Source organism: Quercus robur, chromosome 5 (genome assembly GCF_932294415.1).
Source record: "Quercus robur chromosome 5, dhQueRobu3.1, whole genome shotgun sequence".
Taxonomy (NCBI): domain Eukaryota; kingdom Viridiplantae; phylum Streptophyta; class Magnoliopsida; order Fagales; family Fagaceae; genus Quercus; species Quercus robur.
Genome location: NC_065538.1, coordinates 70,552,090 through 70,570,575, shown reverse-complemented (window position 1 = coordinate 70,570,575; position 18,486 = coordinate 70,552,090). Strand labels below are relative to the sequence as shown.

At 32.4% G+C, this 18,486-nt stretch overlaps 2 protein-coding genes across 2 annotated transcripts; one reads left to right on the top strand and one right to left on the bottom strand.

Annotated features, from left to right (window-relative positions):
* The first annotated feature begins 7,006 nt into the window (after positions 1-7,006).
* Positions 7,007-10,170, top strand: LOC126726912 (uncharacterized). Its single transcript, XM_050432332.1, has 2 exons — positions 7,007-7,425; positions 8,748-10,170. Exon 2 carries the CDS (start codon positions 8,969-8,971, stop codon positions 9,998-10,000), a length of 1,032 nt encoding a protein of 343 aa, XP_050288289.1. The 5' UTR covers positions 7,007-7,425; positions 8,748-8,968; the 3' UTR covers positions 10,001-10,170.
* Positions 10,171-11,548: 1,378 nt separating this feature from the next.
* On the bottom strand, positions 11,549-12,886 carry LOC126726913 (serine acetyltransferase 1, chloroplastic-like). The gene has a single exon (XM_050432333.1). It carries the CDS (start codon positions 12,663-12,665, stop codon positions 11,718-11,720), a length of 948 nt encoding a protein of 315 aa, XP_050288290.1. The 5' UTR covers positions 12,666-12,886; the 3' UTR covers positions 11,549-11,717.
* Between the last annotated feature and the right edge of the window lie 5,600 nt (positions 12,887-18,486).

Sequence of the window (18,486 nt, the reverse complement as noted above, 5' to 3'; positions counted from 1 at the left end):
TATATATATATATATATATATATATAGATTTTAAAAAAATAGACATAAATTTTTTTTTTTCCTTATCTTCTTCTACTATAATTTCTAATTCTTCATCTAATACTTTTATTACTATTGATGGTGAACTGAAAATTGAACCAACTTCAATTCGTCCATGGGAATCGTCTAGGTCAAGAAGACAAGGATAATCATCCCTAGTAGGACGGTCGTCAATGGGCACGAGGGTCGTCCGTAAGGAAAGCGCCTGGACGACCCCCGGCACTTGGGAAAGTTCCAAAAAGGTTTATCTACAAAAGCTAGTGGATCGAACTACGTGTTATTATTTTGAAGCATGAGCAAGATCCTGGTTCATCGTTATAACTTCCTACTTAGTACTTAACTAACAATGGCAGTTATAGAAGATAAGATTGAACATTCTAACTCCTATAATGGTTGTAGAAGTTAACCCTTAACCTTTTGACTTCCTCAAATATAGGGGAAGTTACAAGACAAGTAACTGCTTTAAAAGCACACTATATAAGCACTCATTCACATCAAATGGAGGTAAGTTTTCACGACTCCAAAAAAGTTGGAACTCTAGAATTTAAGAGAAAAACTAACTTAAGTATCGGAGGGTTCTTGGCCAGTCCACCCCGGTCACCTTTGATTGTGTGTTTTTCTTTTCAGACCTTCCAAGCAATTACTAGTCCATTGAAACTCGGAGCATTCAGCCTACTGATTTTCTTTACATCATCAATTATAATTTATATGTTGATAAAAAAATCTTAACTTGATGACAATCCAAAATCATCATATAATCCTTTTTTTTAAAAATTATATTACTACACATTAAAAAAAAAACCAACAATAACATAGTATATGATTTTGTTCTAAAGGTCTATTTTAAAATTCTATGCAACTGTTTTCAGTGTTTTAATCAAATTCTAAATTCTTTGTATTTCCTCTTCACACACCGTGACTCTTTTTTTTTTTGGATTTCCTCTACTTATTTTTAAATTTTAGATTTCAGCTTCACACCTCACTAAATTAGACTAACATTAGACTTTTTGATTATATCAACTTCTTCAATGCGAAGTGTGTGTGTGTGTATAGGGTTGGGTTCAAGTTACACTTGGTGTAATTCTAAGCAGTGTTACACCACCTAATAACTTGTTATTGAATTCATATTTTGGAAATCGTACCGTTGGATTATATGTTCTATATGTTTTTAACATACATGCCAATTTTCATGCTAATCGGATGTCATTTACTATTTCATCCATAAACACATTTTTTATGTATTATTTTAAACTACAAACACTTGAATTTAAAAAATTAATTGATGACATAACTATTGATATTTGATTATTTTGAAAATTTGCAAGTATGGAGAATATACGAAGATAATGTAATCCAACGATGGATTTATCAAAATTGGCATCCTATTAAAAAATAATGAGTGGTGTAATATTATTTAGAATTACACCAAGTGTAACTCCAACTCAACCCATATATATATATATATATATATATATATCAAATAATTCACAATGAATACCTACTATACCGTTTTTTTTTCTCTATTCTTCTCTTCTTCTTTTTCCATCAAATTGAATAGGTTTTGTGTTTTTTGAGTTTTTTTTTTTTGTGTTTTTTTGTGTTTTTTTTTTGTGTTTTTTTTTTGTCTTTTGTTTAACCTAATTTCCTTAAGTTTTATGCAATTTATATGGTTATGGTTTGAGAATCAATCATTAAATATGCTTAGACATGATTTCTTTTATTATATTTGTTTTTTATGACATGGGTTCCAATGGTGATATATTGCTTTCATTCCCTCAATTTTGATTTAAAGAACAATCTTCTTTTTATCTTATTATTAAGCAAGTCTTGATATGAATTTGATGATAAATTTTTCATAAATTTTTTTTTTCCCTGATTAAAATAGCTTTGGCTAGCTAGCTTTCAATTAGAGTTATACACTTTGACCTATAAAAGAACACAATCTGTCCATTTAGTCTTTCTTTCTTTCTTTCTTTTTTCTTTGTTTTTAATCAATCAAATATGGTTAGATGTGACTTTTATCAATCATTATATTTTCTATTATTTTGTATGTCACATATGTCATTGTTTCCAATGGTGATATACTCTTTCCATCCCCTTAATTTTGATTTCGAGGGCAATCTTCTTTTTAGTTTAGTATTAAGTGTGTCTTGATATTAATTTGATGAAAAATTGTTGAAAATAATTTTCTTTTTTATATATTACTTTATCAAAATAGATAGACGAAATCAAAAATATAACCTCTTGGATGAAATCAACACCGAAAAAGATGATTGGAATATTAAAGTAAGGGTCACAAGAATGTGGGAAGTACTTAATATTAAAACAAATAATGAACTTATTAGTGTTGATTTGGTGCTACTTGATGAGAAGGTAAGTTTTGAAGTAAAATAATGAAATTACTTTTAGGCCTTCAAATACAATTGAATTTTATTTTGTTGATTAAGTTTATTCTCAATTTTTCAGGATAACCTTATTCATGAAAGTATTAGAAAATCATTTCTTGATCATTTTAGAGATATACAAGAAGGCAAAATTTATTGAATTAAATCTTTTAGAGTTGTCAAAAACAAGGATGCTTACAGGATTGTGAATCACAAGTACATCAAATGGAACCAATCTTTTAGAGTTGTCGAAAACAAGAATGCTTGTAGGATTGTGAAGTTGTTAGAAACATATGATCAACTTATTGCAAAATAGAAATTTGAATTGGTTCCATTTGATGAGTTGAAGTGTCTTGCTGACAAAAACACAACTCTAATAGGTAATTTTGGTTATACATTTATAATCAATATATATTACTATCTTCATAACTCATGATTTTTTATCAAGCACTTTATCGTTTGTTGATGTAATAGGAGAAATCATAAGAACTTCTCACATGGAAAAGATAGAGGTGCGTGAGAAAAAATTGAACAAAAGGCTAATTGAACTTCAAGATAACATGTCAATTAGATATTGATGAATATATTACTTAGATTCATACATTTTGTCAAGAGAAAAATTTTTAATTGTCTAACAAAAATTTTTATGCAAGAGGGAAAAAATTAGAAGCACATCTTGGGATAAATTTGCAGAGGCAATTAATGAAAATATATGTTTTCATAATTCTGTGCGTCCTATTATAATTATCACATCAACTATTGTTAAGACATATATGAGTAAGCAATTATTTCTTTTGATTTACATGATATGTATTTAAACATCATAATTTAAACTAATTATGTATGAATCATAGTAGGGAAATTATCATTCTTTCTACAAACTCTTCAAAGTTGCATGTGAATTTAGATATTCCACTAGTGATAGAATTAAGAAAAAGGTTAGTACAATTTTAAATTTCTTTATTTATGTTAGTTCAATTTATACTTTCTTAAATTATTATTTTATGAACTAAAAAATTCCACCTATAGACAATTTTAATATGTTGAATTTCAATATAATCTTGAAGAAACCGAATCAACTATCACGTTCAGTCCTTGACTCTAATGAGATTTCTAAGATGAAAAGAACACTATCGGAAATTTTAACCTTTATAGAGACTTACAAAGAACAAGTTAGGGCCAAAAATTATATTTTGTTGATATTGGGATTTATGTTAGAATGGTAACATTTACCACATGCTTTTTTATAGGACAACATTTTATTGCACGACCTCTATTAAAAAGATCAATGCTGAGAATGGGTGATAGTATGTCTCCTGTGACGAGTGTCCTAAAAAAGTGAAAAAACTTGAATCAAAACTATGGTGTGACACGTGTAGGAAAGCATGTGAATTTCCAAAAATTAGGTAAGTGATTTTATATATTTACTAATGGTTAATTTTGAATATATATATATATATAAATGGTAATTGATGTAGGTGGAAAATAATATTTCAGATGTGGGCATGACATGTAAGTTGGCGAGACAACAGTACATGCAAATTTTGTAGTGTTTGACAAGGAAGCAAAGAAGCTAATTAAAGTCTAATGGAACAAAGCTAATTGTGACACATTTAGGAACTTGGATAATAGAAACAAAAATTATTACAGATCCAAAAATCGGAACAAAGGTTCTTATTCCTCGAATAGTTGTATCTCCTACGGAATCAAAGTGGTCATTCATCCTAAAAATAATACAATTTTCTTTAAAGATCTGTTATGCTATGACAATCAACAAAAGTCAAGAACAAACTCTAAACAATGCTGGCCTCTACTTGCTAAGTCAAGTGTTCAACCACGGCCAATTGTACGTTGCTTTGTCACGAGTAACAAGCCCTGAAGGACTAAAGATTTTAATAAAGAATAATGACAAACAAGAACAAGGATACACTAAAAATATAGTGTACAGAGAGCTATTCAACAATCTCTCAAAAGTAAAAACAACTTTTAACATTTTTTTTTTCTCATTAATATTATTGCTAACAAAATTGCAAATTAGTTACAAAACTCAGAATTTATATTGGAGATCCACTAGATGCAAATTCTCCTTATAGCACAATTGGTATGTTACAAATTAGTAACTTTGTATTTAGGTGTTATCATTTTATATTTGATAGTTATTATACCAATACAATTTATTCCTTTTTTTATTATAATAATTATTTATTTGGTTATTATTTATCAAATGAAATATATATTCTATAAGTTTATGATAAAACCATACAACGCACGGGGTTTTAACTAGTTATTAGTATTATTAGAGAAATTATTGATAGATCATTTGCTTTGAATCTTGCAAAAATTTGTTTCTTTTAGCAAAAAAATTATAATTTTCTTTTCAAAACAACATTTTAAAACATTCATATTGAATTAGATATTTTACTCTACATTTCATTAATTTTTTTTTATTTCTCTCTCTCTCTCTCCTTATTTATATGAGTAAATAAGTATTAAAAATAGATTTGCATTTGAATAGTAAATGTGTATATTTACATGGTTTCTATAACAACAATCTAAATTTACCCCTTATGCTATTATACGTTTACTAATATGAGTGCTCTAACTATTTAGAGGGCACGAAGTTTTTGTGTTGTGAATTGTTGAGTACAATGGCGTTTAATGAGTTTATGCATATCATATAAGTAAACAAGGCAAGTTTGGGGAGTAGTAAATATTTGATCTTGACTCAACAATAAAAGTAAAATGCTTCTTATGGGTGTCAAAAACACAAACTAAGGAAAAAGATTCTCTAATTATTGATCAACACAACTATTTTCTAACAAAATGGATGAAATTCTGCAATGGGAAGATTAGACAGATAATTGAAGGTCAAGAAAACAGAAAAAGACACTTTGATTGATGAAAATCAGTTTCCCGAGGTACAAATGGAGGTTGAAAATACAAGTTCTTTCTCTCACCTTTTTATCTTTCTTGTACTTCCTCAATTTTTCTAGATCCCTTTTCATGTTGACTCTTTCCTCCTTTATCCTTTCCTTTCTAGCTATTCCTCACTTAGTTGGATTTATGGAGATATTTGTCCCATCGGACTCTTCCTTTACCATTTCTTAATCATAAAGGCAGACTTTTGGGATATTCTTACTGTTGAGGTCAATCATTCAGCATTTAATGGGGTTGAATTAGGTAGGAAGAGCTCATTAATGTGGAGGTGACTGTTTCATTGGGCTTTGCATCTTCTCCTTCGCGTTCCTCAGGGAAGATAGTCAAAGTTGTATCCTCAGTAAGTTAGCTAATCGCTTCTCAGTTGGGCCGCCTTATCTCGGGACAAACAAGTCTCTCAGATTACCTCGGTAACAAGTTCATGTGGTCTCTCTTCTTCTGGGCTTTGGCTTTCCTGTGTGCATATGGGTTGGTCCTTTGTCACAAAAGTGAATATTCAAAATCTCCTTCTCGGTCCAAAGTCCACGGGGTGACCGTGCCCCACCCCCCACACTTCTTTTATAAATTAAAAAAAAAAAAAAAAAAGCATAAACTCATCTTGAGCTTGAATCATCCCTACAACAAAATAATGTTCGAATTTAAGATCGTTAGAAAGTTTAAAAATTTGAAGCCAACTTGGCTCGACCTAATTATTAAGTCAAATCAAGCTCAAGCTTGAACTTGGACTAAATATCAAACTCTTAGACTTGAGATTTCTTAAAGATATCAAGTCCAATTCTAATCATGGCTCAAGGACAATCCTTAATGTGCAAATAAAGAATACTAGTTATAAAGTTATAATATACAAGTCTACTAACCATGGTTAATGTATGGTTAGTTTAGGGTTTAGTCTCCTATAAATACTCCCATATTAGGTTCATTGTAAGTTTATAACTTAGTATAGTGAAGATGTAATCGTCAAAAATTTTCCTTTGTGCATATAGGTCGTTAGGTTGAACCACGTAATCCATGAATTTTCTCTTCTCTCTTTATACCCTTTCTTTATTCTTCTATATGTTCTAAGTTCTAAAAAGATCCAACATAAACACATTATAAAATGCTTAAATCCTGAAAAAATCAAGTAACAAAAATACCAGAGATTTGGATTATATGATTTGCTATATAGTACTTGCTATTAGTTAGGTTCCTCTCTTAAGATTCAATAATGTATTATAAGTCTGTTTAAAAAACTCTATATATTATTTTCGTGTTTGTGTGTTCTAATAAGTATTATTGTTTCCTCAAAAAAAAAAATATATAGGGATGTTTATCCCACATCGGTTGTGTGTTAGAGTTTTAGTCCTTATAACCCCATGCTACTACTATAAATATTAAACAATTTTGTAGTGATACTCGGTCATGTAATGTATTATAAGTCTGTTTAAAAAAATCTATATATTACTTTAATTCTATAGATTACTTTCGTGTTTGTATGTCCTAATAAATATTACTTCTTCTCGAAAGAAAAAAAAAAAAGAAAAAAGAAAAAGAAAGAGGCTAGGACTAAAAAAAAATAAGTATACCCAATGACTAAATCTTAAGAGGTTATTTTTTTAGAATATTTTTTTTGAAGAAACTAAAAGGTTCCTGCAACGCACAAACTCTCCCTCTCCCTCTCCCGGGTTTAAAGGACTGGGTTGCGTTTATATCGTTTCAGTGTGTTATCACTCGCCACTCACCAGCCATAAGATTACAATATATATAAAAAAAACCACACACTTCACCATAGTTATCTCCTTTACTTCCATTCTTTTATTTTACTAATTCCATATTATGTCAAATAACACCTTGAATATCTTTCTTTTACTTTCTACTTCTCTGTGCTTCTCTTTCTCTTGCTTTCTTGAGTGAAAATAAGAGAATCAGAGAAGCTTGAGCAGAGTTTTTATGTCCCCCAATCTTTTGGGTTTCGGTGTATGTGGATGCAATGGGTAATTGGAGAAATCATCCATTACGTAGATTTTACCATAAAAACTGCCTCCAAGGCCTCCCCAGAGAGAATACGACTTTGAAAATTTTTCCCCAGGTTCTGTTTTTATTTTTTAATAAATTTTTATTAAAAAAATTTGAATCTTTTTGGTTCTTCGTTGAATTGGGTGTTTTTATAATTTTGTAGAATTATTGGCATTATTGTTTTTCTTGATGGGTATTATATGAAATCTCTGTTACTGTACTATGTTTTCTAAAACTGATTTCTTGGAATTTTTTTATTATTATTTTTAATTGTTGTCTGTTTGATAACTGAGAAAATTCTTGGAAAGTAAAGAAATTGAATTAGTAAATTTTATATCTTTGGGGAGGCCTGGGATGGTAGGTTTAGTGTAACATTGGAATTGAGTGATTCAAGCAGTAAACAAAGGAGAGAGAGAGAGAGAGAGAGCCATAAAGTCTAATCTTATCTCAAATTTACAAATTTACATGCTTTAATTCACACTCAGTGGGTTTTGAACCCATGACCTCACCATCCATTTGAGTTAATGCTCATTGGCAACCTGATATTGTTTTCTTTGATAAGCAAAGATCAATTTATTGATAGGATCATTGGAGAAGATTACTCTAATACACTGGAAGCATACTAGAGAAACTCCTAAAAAATTGCAATATGGATTTTAAAAGATCAACAAATTCTACAAAAGAGGGGGACTCTGTGCTGGCTAATATTTTAATCCAATCATACATCAATCTCAGGAATAAAGACTTGAGTGAAATCATTGAAAGGTTTACTATTAAAATGTTTTATTTTTAATATATAAAGGAAATTTATGATCTTGAAAACATCTGTGACCTAGGATATGAATACAGGTCTGCTTGTGTTAGTTTGGAAGCTAACTCATTTACATTTATGCATTGTATTTCAAAATGAATAAGGTTTTTCGTGTTGGAATAGTTTAGAGATTATTGTTTTATTGGTTTAAAAAGTCCTTACCCTAAACTATGACCCATATCAGCAAAGAGTTTCAAACTTGAGTTTTATAACCAAAGCCTCTTACATCCTGCCTTGTATCTCAGTCTAGTACATTATTGATGTTAGAAATTTTGATGGGAATTCTTGAAATACTTATACATAGAAAGGAATTCTCCGAAAGTTTCTACCATATGTTATGTGATTCTCATAATATTCTGCTTGTTTTGAATGTGGTACACTGGCTTCAATGCTATATGTCTTTTCCTGAGAGTAAATTTCTTTTACTGGTGAGGAAATTTGTAATTCATGGGTGTCTTTTTCTCCTTTTTTCATGTATATTCTCTGTTTCGTTTTGTTTGGATGGAGAATTCTTATCAGCACAAATCATGGATCTGAGTGGGCTCATTAAATTGATTTTTTTTTCCCTTTTCTATCTCTTATAGGAGGGAAAGATGGTGTGCCTTTATGGGAAAAGAAATTTTGCACTTCAGTTGGAAGAATACCATGGGGGAAGATAGTAGATAATAAGAAGTATATACACTTTCAAGATAATGTGCTCAGTTGGGATGATTCCGCTGGTAAAGTGGCATTTCAAAATGCGAAGAAACGTTTTTGGGCAGAGATCAATGGCCTCCTCTGTGATATCTCTCTGCCTGATCCAGATATGTATATTGATGAAATAGATTGGAATACTAACATTGATCCTGAACTGATTAAGGAATTGGATGAAGAGTTGCATAATATGCAACAAGAAAATAATAACAATCCTCGTGAATTTTCCAATGTGGTGGATCTTGGAGCTCTGAAAAAAGAAGTAAGGGAGTGGAACCCATGGGAATCTTGGGGAAATGGTGGGGATAAGGCATGGGATGATTTTGGGAATAAAGGTAGGAGATGGAACCAGCAGGAGCCAAAGAATTTGAATAATGGTCACAATACTTGGGAAAGCCGAATTGAACAGAATAATGGTGCCTTAAAAGATAGAGGGTGGGGAGATTGTGAGGAAAACAGATGGGGTAGGAATGAGTGGGATAATGGTGACAACCCTTGGCCAGTGGAGAATAAGTGGGGTGATTTTGAGAATAAAGATTGGGGCTGGAACCAGAGGGAGCCAAAGAATTTGAATAATGATGGCAATACTTTGGAAAGCAGATTTAGACAGAATAAAGGAGCTTTTAAAGATAGAGGATGGAGAGATTGTGGGGGAAATGGATGGGGTAGGAATCAGGGGGATAATGGTGACAATCCTTTGCCAGTGAAAAATAAAGGATGGGGTGAATTTGAGAATAACGATTGGGGCTGGAACCAAAAGGGGCTAAAAAATTTAAATAGTGGTGACAATCCTTGGGAAAGCAGATTTAGACAGAATAATGGAATTTTAGAAGATAGAGGATGGAGAGATTGTGCGGGAAATGGATTTAGTAGGAAACAGTGGGGCAAAAATAATAATGAGTTAAAGCATCGGGAATTTACAAGAACTGATAGGGGAACATGGAATGAGGGTAGCTGGACAAGGGGAAGTGGTGAAGCTAGGGGAACCTGGAATGAGGGTAGCAGGAAGAGAAGTGTTGGACGTAAGGGAACCTGGAATGAGGGTGGCCATAAAAGGGGAGGATCTCATCTGTATACAATGGATACCAAATGCTCTAGGCCAAGACAATGGTTATCAAACAGGTCGTTTTTGGAGGAGAGGTGAGAATGGGCCTTCTTGTTTTTGCTAGTAGATTTTTCATTTCGAATTTTTTGGTAATGCTTATAATTTTTAATTTTTGGCTTTATTTTTATTAATATTCATTCATTCGGATATCAAGAGAAGGGAAATAAATTTCAATGAACTCTTGAAACATAGGTTACAATTTTACAAAATTGAAGCGTGATAAAATTACTCTTTAAAGGAATAATTCATGTGTTATTTCATTTTGCTAGTAAAGTTTCATTTGAATATTAGAAAACTGTGTCCATGGAATTGGGACAAGCTGGTCTTGTGGATGTCATCAAGCTATGATATGATTGATATCCTGTGTTGTTTTGTTCCTTATTAGCAAGGGCTAGTGATGTTCTTCTGGAATGCTATCTATTGAACACCCGAAGGGATAAAATATAACACAATCCCAGAGTTGTACAATAGTGAGGGGATTTTGTATCTGTATTTTTCATCGGAAGAGAAATTTATGCAGTTATTTTGGACCTCTTTCTGTAAGGTCTTTTACACGATCAGTGTAACTTGTGTTTCTTTTACTTCCCTGTATGAGAGTTTTATTGAGTTGTCACATTTATTCATGGTGAGAGCTTTTTATATCATTATATATATGTGTATAGAAATTGAGGCTTTTTGGCTGTTGCACCATGTTTTTCAAATTGTATTAGGTGATTGGAAGCTACCCCATCTATTTTTTTCAGTTCAGGCAGTGGTGAGAGTTGTGTTGGTTCTGTATGAGACTTGAGAAGTATGATTCAATATTCATTATCATTAATGCACTTAATGAATGTTATCAGTAGTGTTTATGACCAGCCTTCATTGACAAGATCACATAATTGTAGTGCATAACTTGTTGTTTTCCCAGCCATCTAGTTGTTTGAATTTTTAAACTCAACCCATCCTGCGACATAGGAACTGATCGAGCAGGGCAAATGTACCGTGCGTTATATGTAGTATATACCTTGACAACTAAACCAAAGAGAAAAGGAAAGTGATCAGGGCAGAGTAATATTGGAGCTCTATCACAAAGATGCTCTTGAAAATCACTCCCAAAGACGAATCTTGAGAAAATAATATATAGTATATACCATTAAATTAGAAGGATAATCTTTGATATGGGATCGGGTTGTCATAATCATTGCATTAATAATATAACAAAGAAGAATATGAAAGAGAAATTTCCTAGGAAACTATTGATAAATTGTCACTTAGATTAAAAGGATAATTGATGAGAAGTTAGAAATTTTGATCATTGAATTAATAATTAACTAGGGAATTGAATGAGAACAGTCCTGTAGGTATTGGAGTGGTCAATGGCACAAGGAACCAATTTGATAGTGGATACTTGAGTCATACCCTGAATACTTTGAAATCTATCATTATATCTTTGAGTCGAATCAGTCAAATGAAGGACTATAAGAAGTGGCTAACGCAAGTCATTATTTTATACAAAACTTATATTTTATTTTCATGTTTTCTCGTCTACTTTTTGGTAAGTTGACATTGTCAAAAAGAGGCTTCATCTACATTATCAACTCAATCCCTAAATACAAACCACCACATGTTAAAACAGAGTGCACGAAGATATTTTACATTACAAAGAAAGTTAAAGGGCTCTCAATAATAATCTATCAAAAACTCAGATCCTCCCAAAATATGAGGAATCTTAACATCTTATTGTTGGAGATCAACTGATGATCCTCCAACAATTGTCTCATATGACAAGTTTCTCTTTCCCTTCAACCAATCTAGCTGGGTTTCCAACAACTGTAGTCTTAGGAGGCACCTCCTTTAGAACCACTGACCCTGCACCAATTTTAGCCCCTTCTCCAATTCTTATACTACCCAAAACCTTAGTTCCTGCACCTATTAAAACCCCATCACCTATCTTAGGATGCCTATCCCCATAAACTTTTCCTGTACCACCTAGTGTCACATTATGTAGAATTGTAACGTTGTCACCTATGACTGCCGTCTCTCCAATCACAATTCCGGTGGCATGATCAAGTAATATTCCCCGTCCGATTTTCACTCCAGGATGGATGTCTACTGCAAAAACCTCGGATATTCTACTCTGAATTAGAAGTGCCATGACAGCCCTACCTTGTGACCACAATTTATGTGCCACCCTATGAGCTTGGCATGCAAGGAAACCTTTGAAATTCAACAAGCAATGAACATAACTGATGCAAGCTGGGTCTCGTTCTCTTACAGCCTTGAGATCATCTCTGATGGCTCTCCTGACCTCATGATCTTCATGAAAAACGCTTAAGAAAACTTCCATCAGTGCATCACTAGCAATATGTGCATTGCTTAACTTCATGGCTAGGTGACTCGCTAATGCACTCTCTAGTGAAACATGCGACAATATTGATGAGTAGTAGTACTTGAACAAGATAGGCTCTTGTTCTAAATCATGTAAAGCTTCCTCTTGAATTTTCAACCACAACCCATCTTCATCCTCATCATGCAGAGTGGTTTTTGATGAATTTGAGACTTTCTTCCCACCCCAGTTGCTGGTTTTACCAGAAACCAGATTTGACAAATTGAGTCTGCAAAGTTGGGTCCTGCAACGAGTACTAATTTGGCACTTGCTGGAGTCTAAAGTAAATGGATCAGTACTGGAAGTTTCACTTCTTGAATTAGCAATACAAGCAGCCATTGTTTTGGGGAGCTAGCTCTTGGTGGCTTTCTTGAATATGTAGGCTAGAATTTTGATGAAACGAGCAGAAGCAGATAATATAGAAGAAAAAGGAGGATTGGTTATGAAGAGAGAAATGAGAGTGCTCGTGGTGGAATTGGGAGACAAGAGTTGGGCTATATATTAGTTGAGGAGGCCAACTATAATATGCCCAGTACCAGAAATTTCTTGGCAGTAACACATGGTTTATTGAATTTAAAAGGTTAATGATTCAGCAACAAAAAAAAGAATAGAATAGAAAAGAAAAGAACGTTAAGGTTTATGAACAAATTACAAGAACCACAATAGCTGACGTTTGTCATGACGAACTCCTTTAATAATTGTAGTCTTCAATTTATTTTGGTCAAATGTTCAAACATCACGAGACATACTTGGTGAACAAAAACGACAAAAACGAAAAGTCTTGTGCCACGTAAAGTGGTGTAAAAAAGCCACAACTTGTTTATATGGTGAGTTATGATTGGTAAAGGGTGTCCTACTATCACTCTCCATCTACCACAACTCGTCACATGGGCACCACCATCCCTCTACTAACCACAACTCGCCACATGGATGAGCTGTGACTTTTTTTGTGTCACTTTATGTGCCATTAGAAGGACTCGAACAAAAAAGGATATAAAAGAATATACTAACTTATTTTATTTTATTTTAACAGGAAATGTTAACCAGTAACAAGCCGTGCTTGTCAAGGTGTAAAAAAAAATATATTAGAAAAAAGTAATAAAAAAACACCAAGCAATACTTATAAATTAAGTTGAAAAAATAAGATAAACCTATAAAAAAGACAAAAAAAAATTGTCAGAAAAATTTCAAAAAAGTTGTTGTTAATGGGCACCTTCTGGTGCCCGTTAACACAACCCTATTTTAATTAAGCTGGGTGAGTATATTACCTTTTTAACCCTTCTATTTTTGTGATCATTGTCAACTTAGACACGAGTTTATCAAAATATTTGATATATTGTCATTTTTTTTTTTTGGGTTCACCTATCAAAATATATCAAATCTGAGTTTAATCAATAAAATTGTGTTTAGGTTAGTCTAGGTTAGAAGCTACTCAAAGACAATGATGTTATAATATGCTTATGAGTTCATGGTCTTTTGCTTAGATCCTTTATGCTTAAAATGAATTTTTAACTAAAACTTATTTAAGTAGAAAGTAGAAATCCTAAACTTTAAAATAAACACAATTTTGACCTTTTTTGGTTTTGAAAAGAGTAACATCTAGTCATTTGAAAGTGGCATGACTCTGTTGTCTCTAAGAGTTCGCTCGACCCTCACTAAACCAAAATTGTGATAGTTTTTTCCTTAATTATTTTTTGATCAAGCCCAAACCTAAACCTACCTATATATATATATATATATATATATATATTTATATATTTATATGTATATGTAGGGATAAAGGGCCCAGAAATGGGTATTGGGCTGTGGGCCGTGTCCGAGGATATTAAATCGTCTGAAGATAGGTAGGTACTAACGGGGGCATACAAGTTAGTGATTCATGGGAGAAGTCTGGTCATAAGGGATTGGAAGTGTAGTTCGAGGAGAAACATCCCTTCAGCTAAGTAGAGAAGAGGTCCAAGGTCCGACCCTTTGTCAAGAACAAGGCAACAAGCAATCATGCTGGCAAGGATAAGCATTAGATAGGGATAAGACAAAAGAGAGTTAGGAAATATCTGGAAAGAAAGCTGCTACTACTGTATTGAATGTTTTGCAGCTAACTCCCTGACCGCATTAATGTGGAGATGATACCTAAGCAGTACCATTCAGCCTTACAGCTACCCACAAAGACTTCAAGAAAGTGTTGATGGGACAAGTATCAAAGCCAATAACCTAATCTACACATGGAGGGTTGAGATGGAGTGAAGAAGGGGAATATAATGAAGAAAAACCCCATTACAAAGGGATCATCAGATAATTTGTAGAAAAATCATTGTACATTCAAGAACTGTAATTGTGTTTAAATCCAAGAGAAATATATAAGAATTACTTTCCTCGGACTTTGCTAAGGAGGATTTTCCTTGCACTAAACTATTTATTTATACTTTCAAGTAGATGTGGCAAAATAGGCGGGTCGGGTCAATTGGGTTTGCGGGTTAAACGAGTTGCGAGTCAAAACGGGTCATTTTTAAGCGGGTCAATCGGGTTGCGGGTCGGGTCGGGTTGACCCGTATTTTTCAAACAATTTTTTTTTTTTTTTTTTTCAATTACAAAAACAAATCAATGACAACATGTTTAGAGAGAATGAATAAAATCAATTAAGCAAATGAATTGCACTTAATGCCACTTGTTAATATCCTTCCAATTCTGACAGTTTTGAGCATGACAAAAATTATTTATAGTCATAAATTCATGATGGAAAAAGTCTTCAATGTTAATAGTTTACTGTCAAAATGCATATAATTACAAGTTTACATCTTCAAAAAAAGATAGATCTTAAAACAAACAAAACAAGTAAGCCATCACAGTAGCAAATTATCGATCTTCTTAAGTGCACATGTTCTTGTTGCATTTAAAATAATAGAAAAGTTAGATTACTTAGAAAGATAAACTAAACAAAAAAAGATTTAAAAATATAACATATTAAGTAAAGAAGAATAAGTAAATATTTTATAAAAATTACACCTCAATCTTAATCTACTCAACGTTGGTAGCAGATTCAGCACTGTAAATATTCATATTTGCAAATTGTAGCTCAAGTTGGCCAATTTCGTCAGCATCTTCATCTATAATACAATTTTTTAATATAACTTAATGTACCATGAAATCAAATCAATAAAGAATTAAAATTGTATAATTATGACTATAAAAATATTAAATTACCTTCAAATCCATATAGCCAACTTTTAGTACACAATGTAGCTTCCATATTCTCAGGTAAAAGACGTGATTGATACAGAGTAAGAATTTTTTTCCCAGTGCTAAAACTTGATTTAGAAGCAACAGTGGTTATCAGAATGCTCATGAGATTCCGTGCCATTAAAGAGAGCTCTGGAAACCGATTGTAATGCTCTTTCCACCAAGAGAGAACTTCCAACTTTGAATTTTGGTTTTTGTTAAGTCTAGGCTCTTCTAAATACAAGTTCAACTGAGATTTTTTTTTTTGGCACCACGACCACTTTCATAATGATCAAATTCCTAATCATTAAAAAAAATTGTATCGAAAAACAATACCACACAACATTACAATCTTTATTATTAAAAAAACATAGCACAACATATACCAAACAAAATGAAATTCACTTACATAATCTTCCTTATCTTCATCATCATCAGGATCATCCACAGCACCGCTAGTATGACTAGAACTCCCAACACAAGATGAAACATTTGTAGTGGCCATAGGCTTGGGGCATTCATATTCTGAAAAAAGCTTATACAATGTAGTCTCAATGCTCTCCACCTTCATTTCAGCAATGTGCTCAATTGAATCTATTTTCTTGAAAATAAAGTCCACATAATCCAACTTATACCCTAGATCAAGAACAATGGTACAAGCTAGCACCACACTATAACAATCCCAATATTTGTCAAATTTACCTTTCATTTGTTCTGCCATATTATTGATAAATGAATCTTGCCTCTCCATTTCTTCAACTAAGAGCAATTCAATTTGAGACACTTCTTGAAAATATAGATTAGGTGTAAGGTAATCAGTTCCAGAAAATAGAGTTGTAATGTCATTGAAAGGTTTCAAAAATCAAGTTATCCTTTCAACTCTATTTTATTCATCCCTTGATGGACAATGCTTGAAATTAGCATCTTCCTCTGCTAAACGGTTCAACACAGAATGGTATCTCATAGCACTGTCAATCATATCATATGTTGTATTCCATCTTGTACACACATCTAAACGTAAACCTTTTGTTCTCTTCATACCAACCATCTTGGCACATTCATCAAATCTGCACATTCTACTCTCTGATCCTTTAAGATATTTCATAGTTTCTCGGATCTTAATCACTGAGTCATCTATTACTTTCAATCCTTCTTGAACAATAAGATTCAATTTATGAGCACCACAATGCACATGGAAAAAGATACCATCACATAACAATAAACCCCCCTCATTAAGCTTTTACTTTATGAAATCTTGGCAATTATCATTATTAGATGCATTATCTAAAGTAATGGAAAATATTTTCTTCTCAATACCCCATTCTTCCAAGAAACTTAAAATTTTCTCCTATAAAAGAGTTCCTATGTATGGAGGTGGCATATGACAAAAATTCAAGATGATGTTTTTCAATTTTCAATTCTCATCCACATAATGTGCCGTAAGAAAAATATATCCCTCACTTGTATCAAAGGACCATAAATCCGAAGTCAAACATATTCTACCAGGATTGATTTCAACTTATTTTTAACATCATCCTTCTCTTTCTTGTAAAGTTTTAGAACATCAGCTTCTGAAGTATTCCTAGAAATATGTTTAACATTTGAATTTAGATAGTTGAAAACTTTTCTAATGCCCTCATACTCAACAAAACTAAATGGTAAATTATGTTTAATAATAGCCTCCGCTAACATCTCATGAAACTCTTCTTGATTTATCTTGTTTTGTAACACCCTACCCTCTTCTTCACCATCTTATTTTACTTCATTTTGTTTTAAGCATTTGAGAAGATGGCGATGCAAGTTTGATGTTCCATGATGACTATCCGCCAAAAAAAATTTCTCACACCATTGACAAGTAGCCTTACTTAACCCTTCTTCATCAATAGGCAATTTCATAAATTCAATCCAAACTGTAAAAGTGTGTTGTTTTTCCTTTTTATTTTTCCCCGAAACTCTTTTTGGTTTCTTAAACTTTGATTTTGAATTAACTCTTAAAGATGGTGAAAGATTAGTAAAAGTATCCATAATTACAACATCATCATCACTTTCCAAATTTACAGCAGGAGAAGCCGCTGTACTCTAATTATTAAAGCAAAATATATAATTAAAATTAAAAATCTAGTTTATTTAAAACATCTAAAGAAACTATGAACATAAGACATTCATCCAAATGACAATGAGTCAATGACATTTTCAATTTTTTCAACAATCAAACACACAAACAATTAAATATAATGTTAGCAGAGGTAGAGCAGTATACTCTATTATTAATTATTATTGCTAAATCATAAATTCATAATATTAAAAAATCGATCCAAAAACTAAAAACATTTAGAGATTTAAGAGAATGATGAAAAAGATTTAACTTACCTTCACCATAGTTGATGATTTGTGGTTGTGCTCCTCTTAAATGGGTCAGCAGGTGGCGAGAGAGGTTGTGTGGCCTGTGGGTAGCGAGAGACAGAGAACTGAGAGAAGTGAGAAAGCAGAGGCTACAAAGCAGTGGAGAAGGGCAGAGGCGCAAGCTTTGACTGCTTTGTGTGAAACTAAAAAGGTGTGGAATGTGTGAAGAAGGGCAAAGGCTGGAAACGCAAGAGAAAGAGTAGAGGAACTGAACTAAGTTACTGAGGAAGCTTTGGGGCCCTTTGTGGTTTGGTTTGTCACGTTTCAACTTTTAGGTTTGGGCATTGTTTGTGCCTTTGGCTTTGGACAATGGAATGAGGTTTTTTTTTTTTTTTTTTTTTTTTTTTTTTTTTTTTTATTTTTTAATTTTTTAATGGTTGTCTTGACACTTAGCTTGACAACCTTGTGTAACGTGTTATCTTATCTTATGTCAAGCACTGAAGCTAGCTCTTATTGGTTGTGATGAAGCTCAAATAGTAATTCTCTCATGTCATGTCTTGACAACAGTTTTAATTGTTTATAACTTTATATTTATAATATA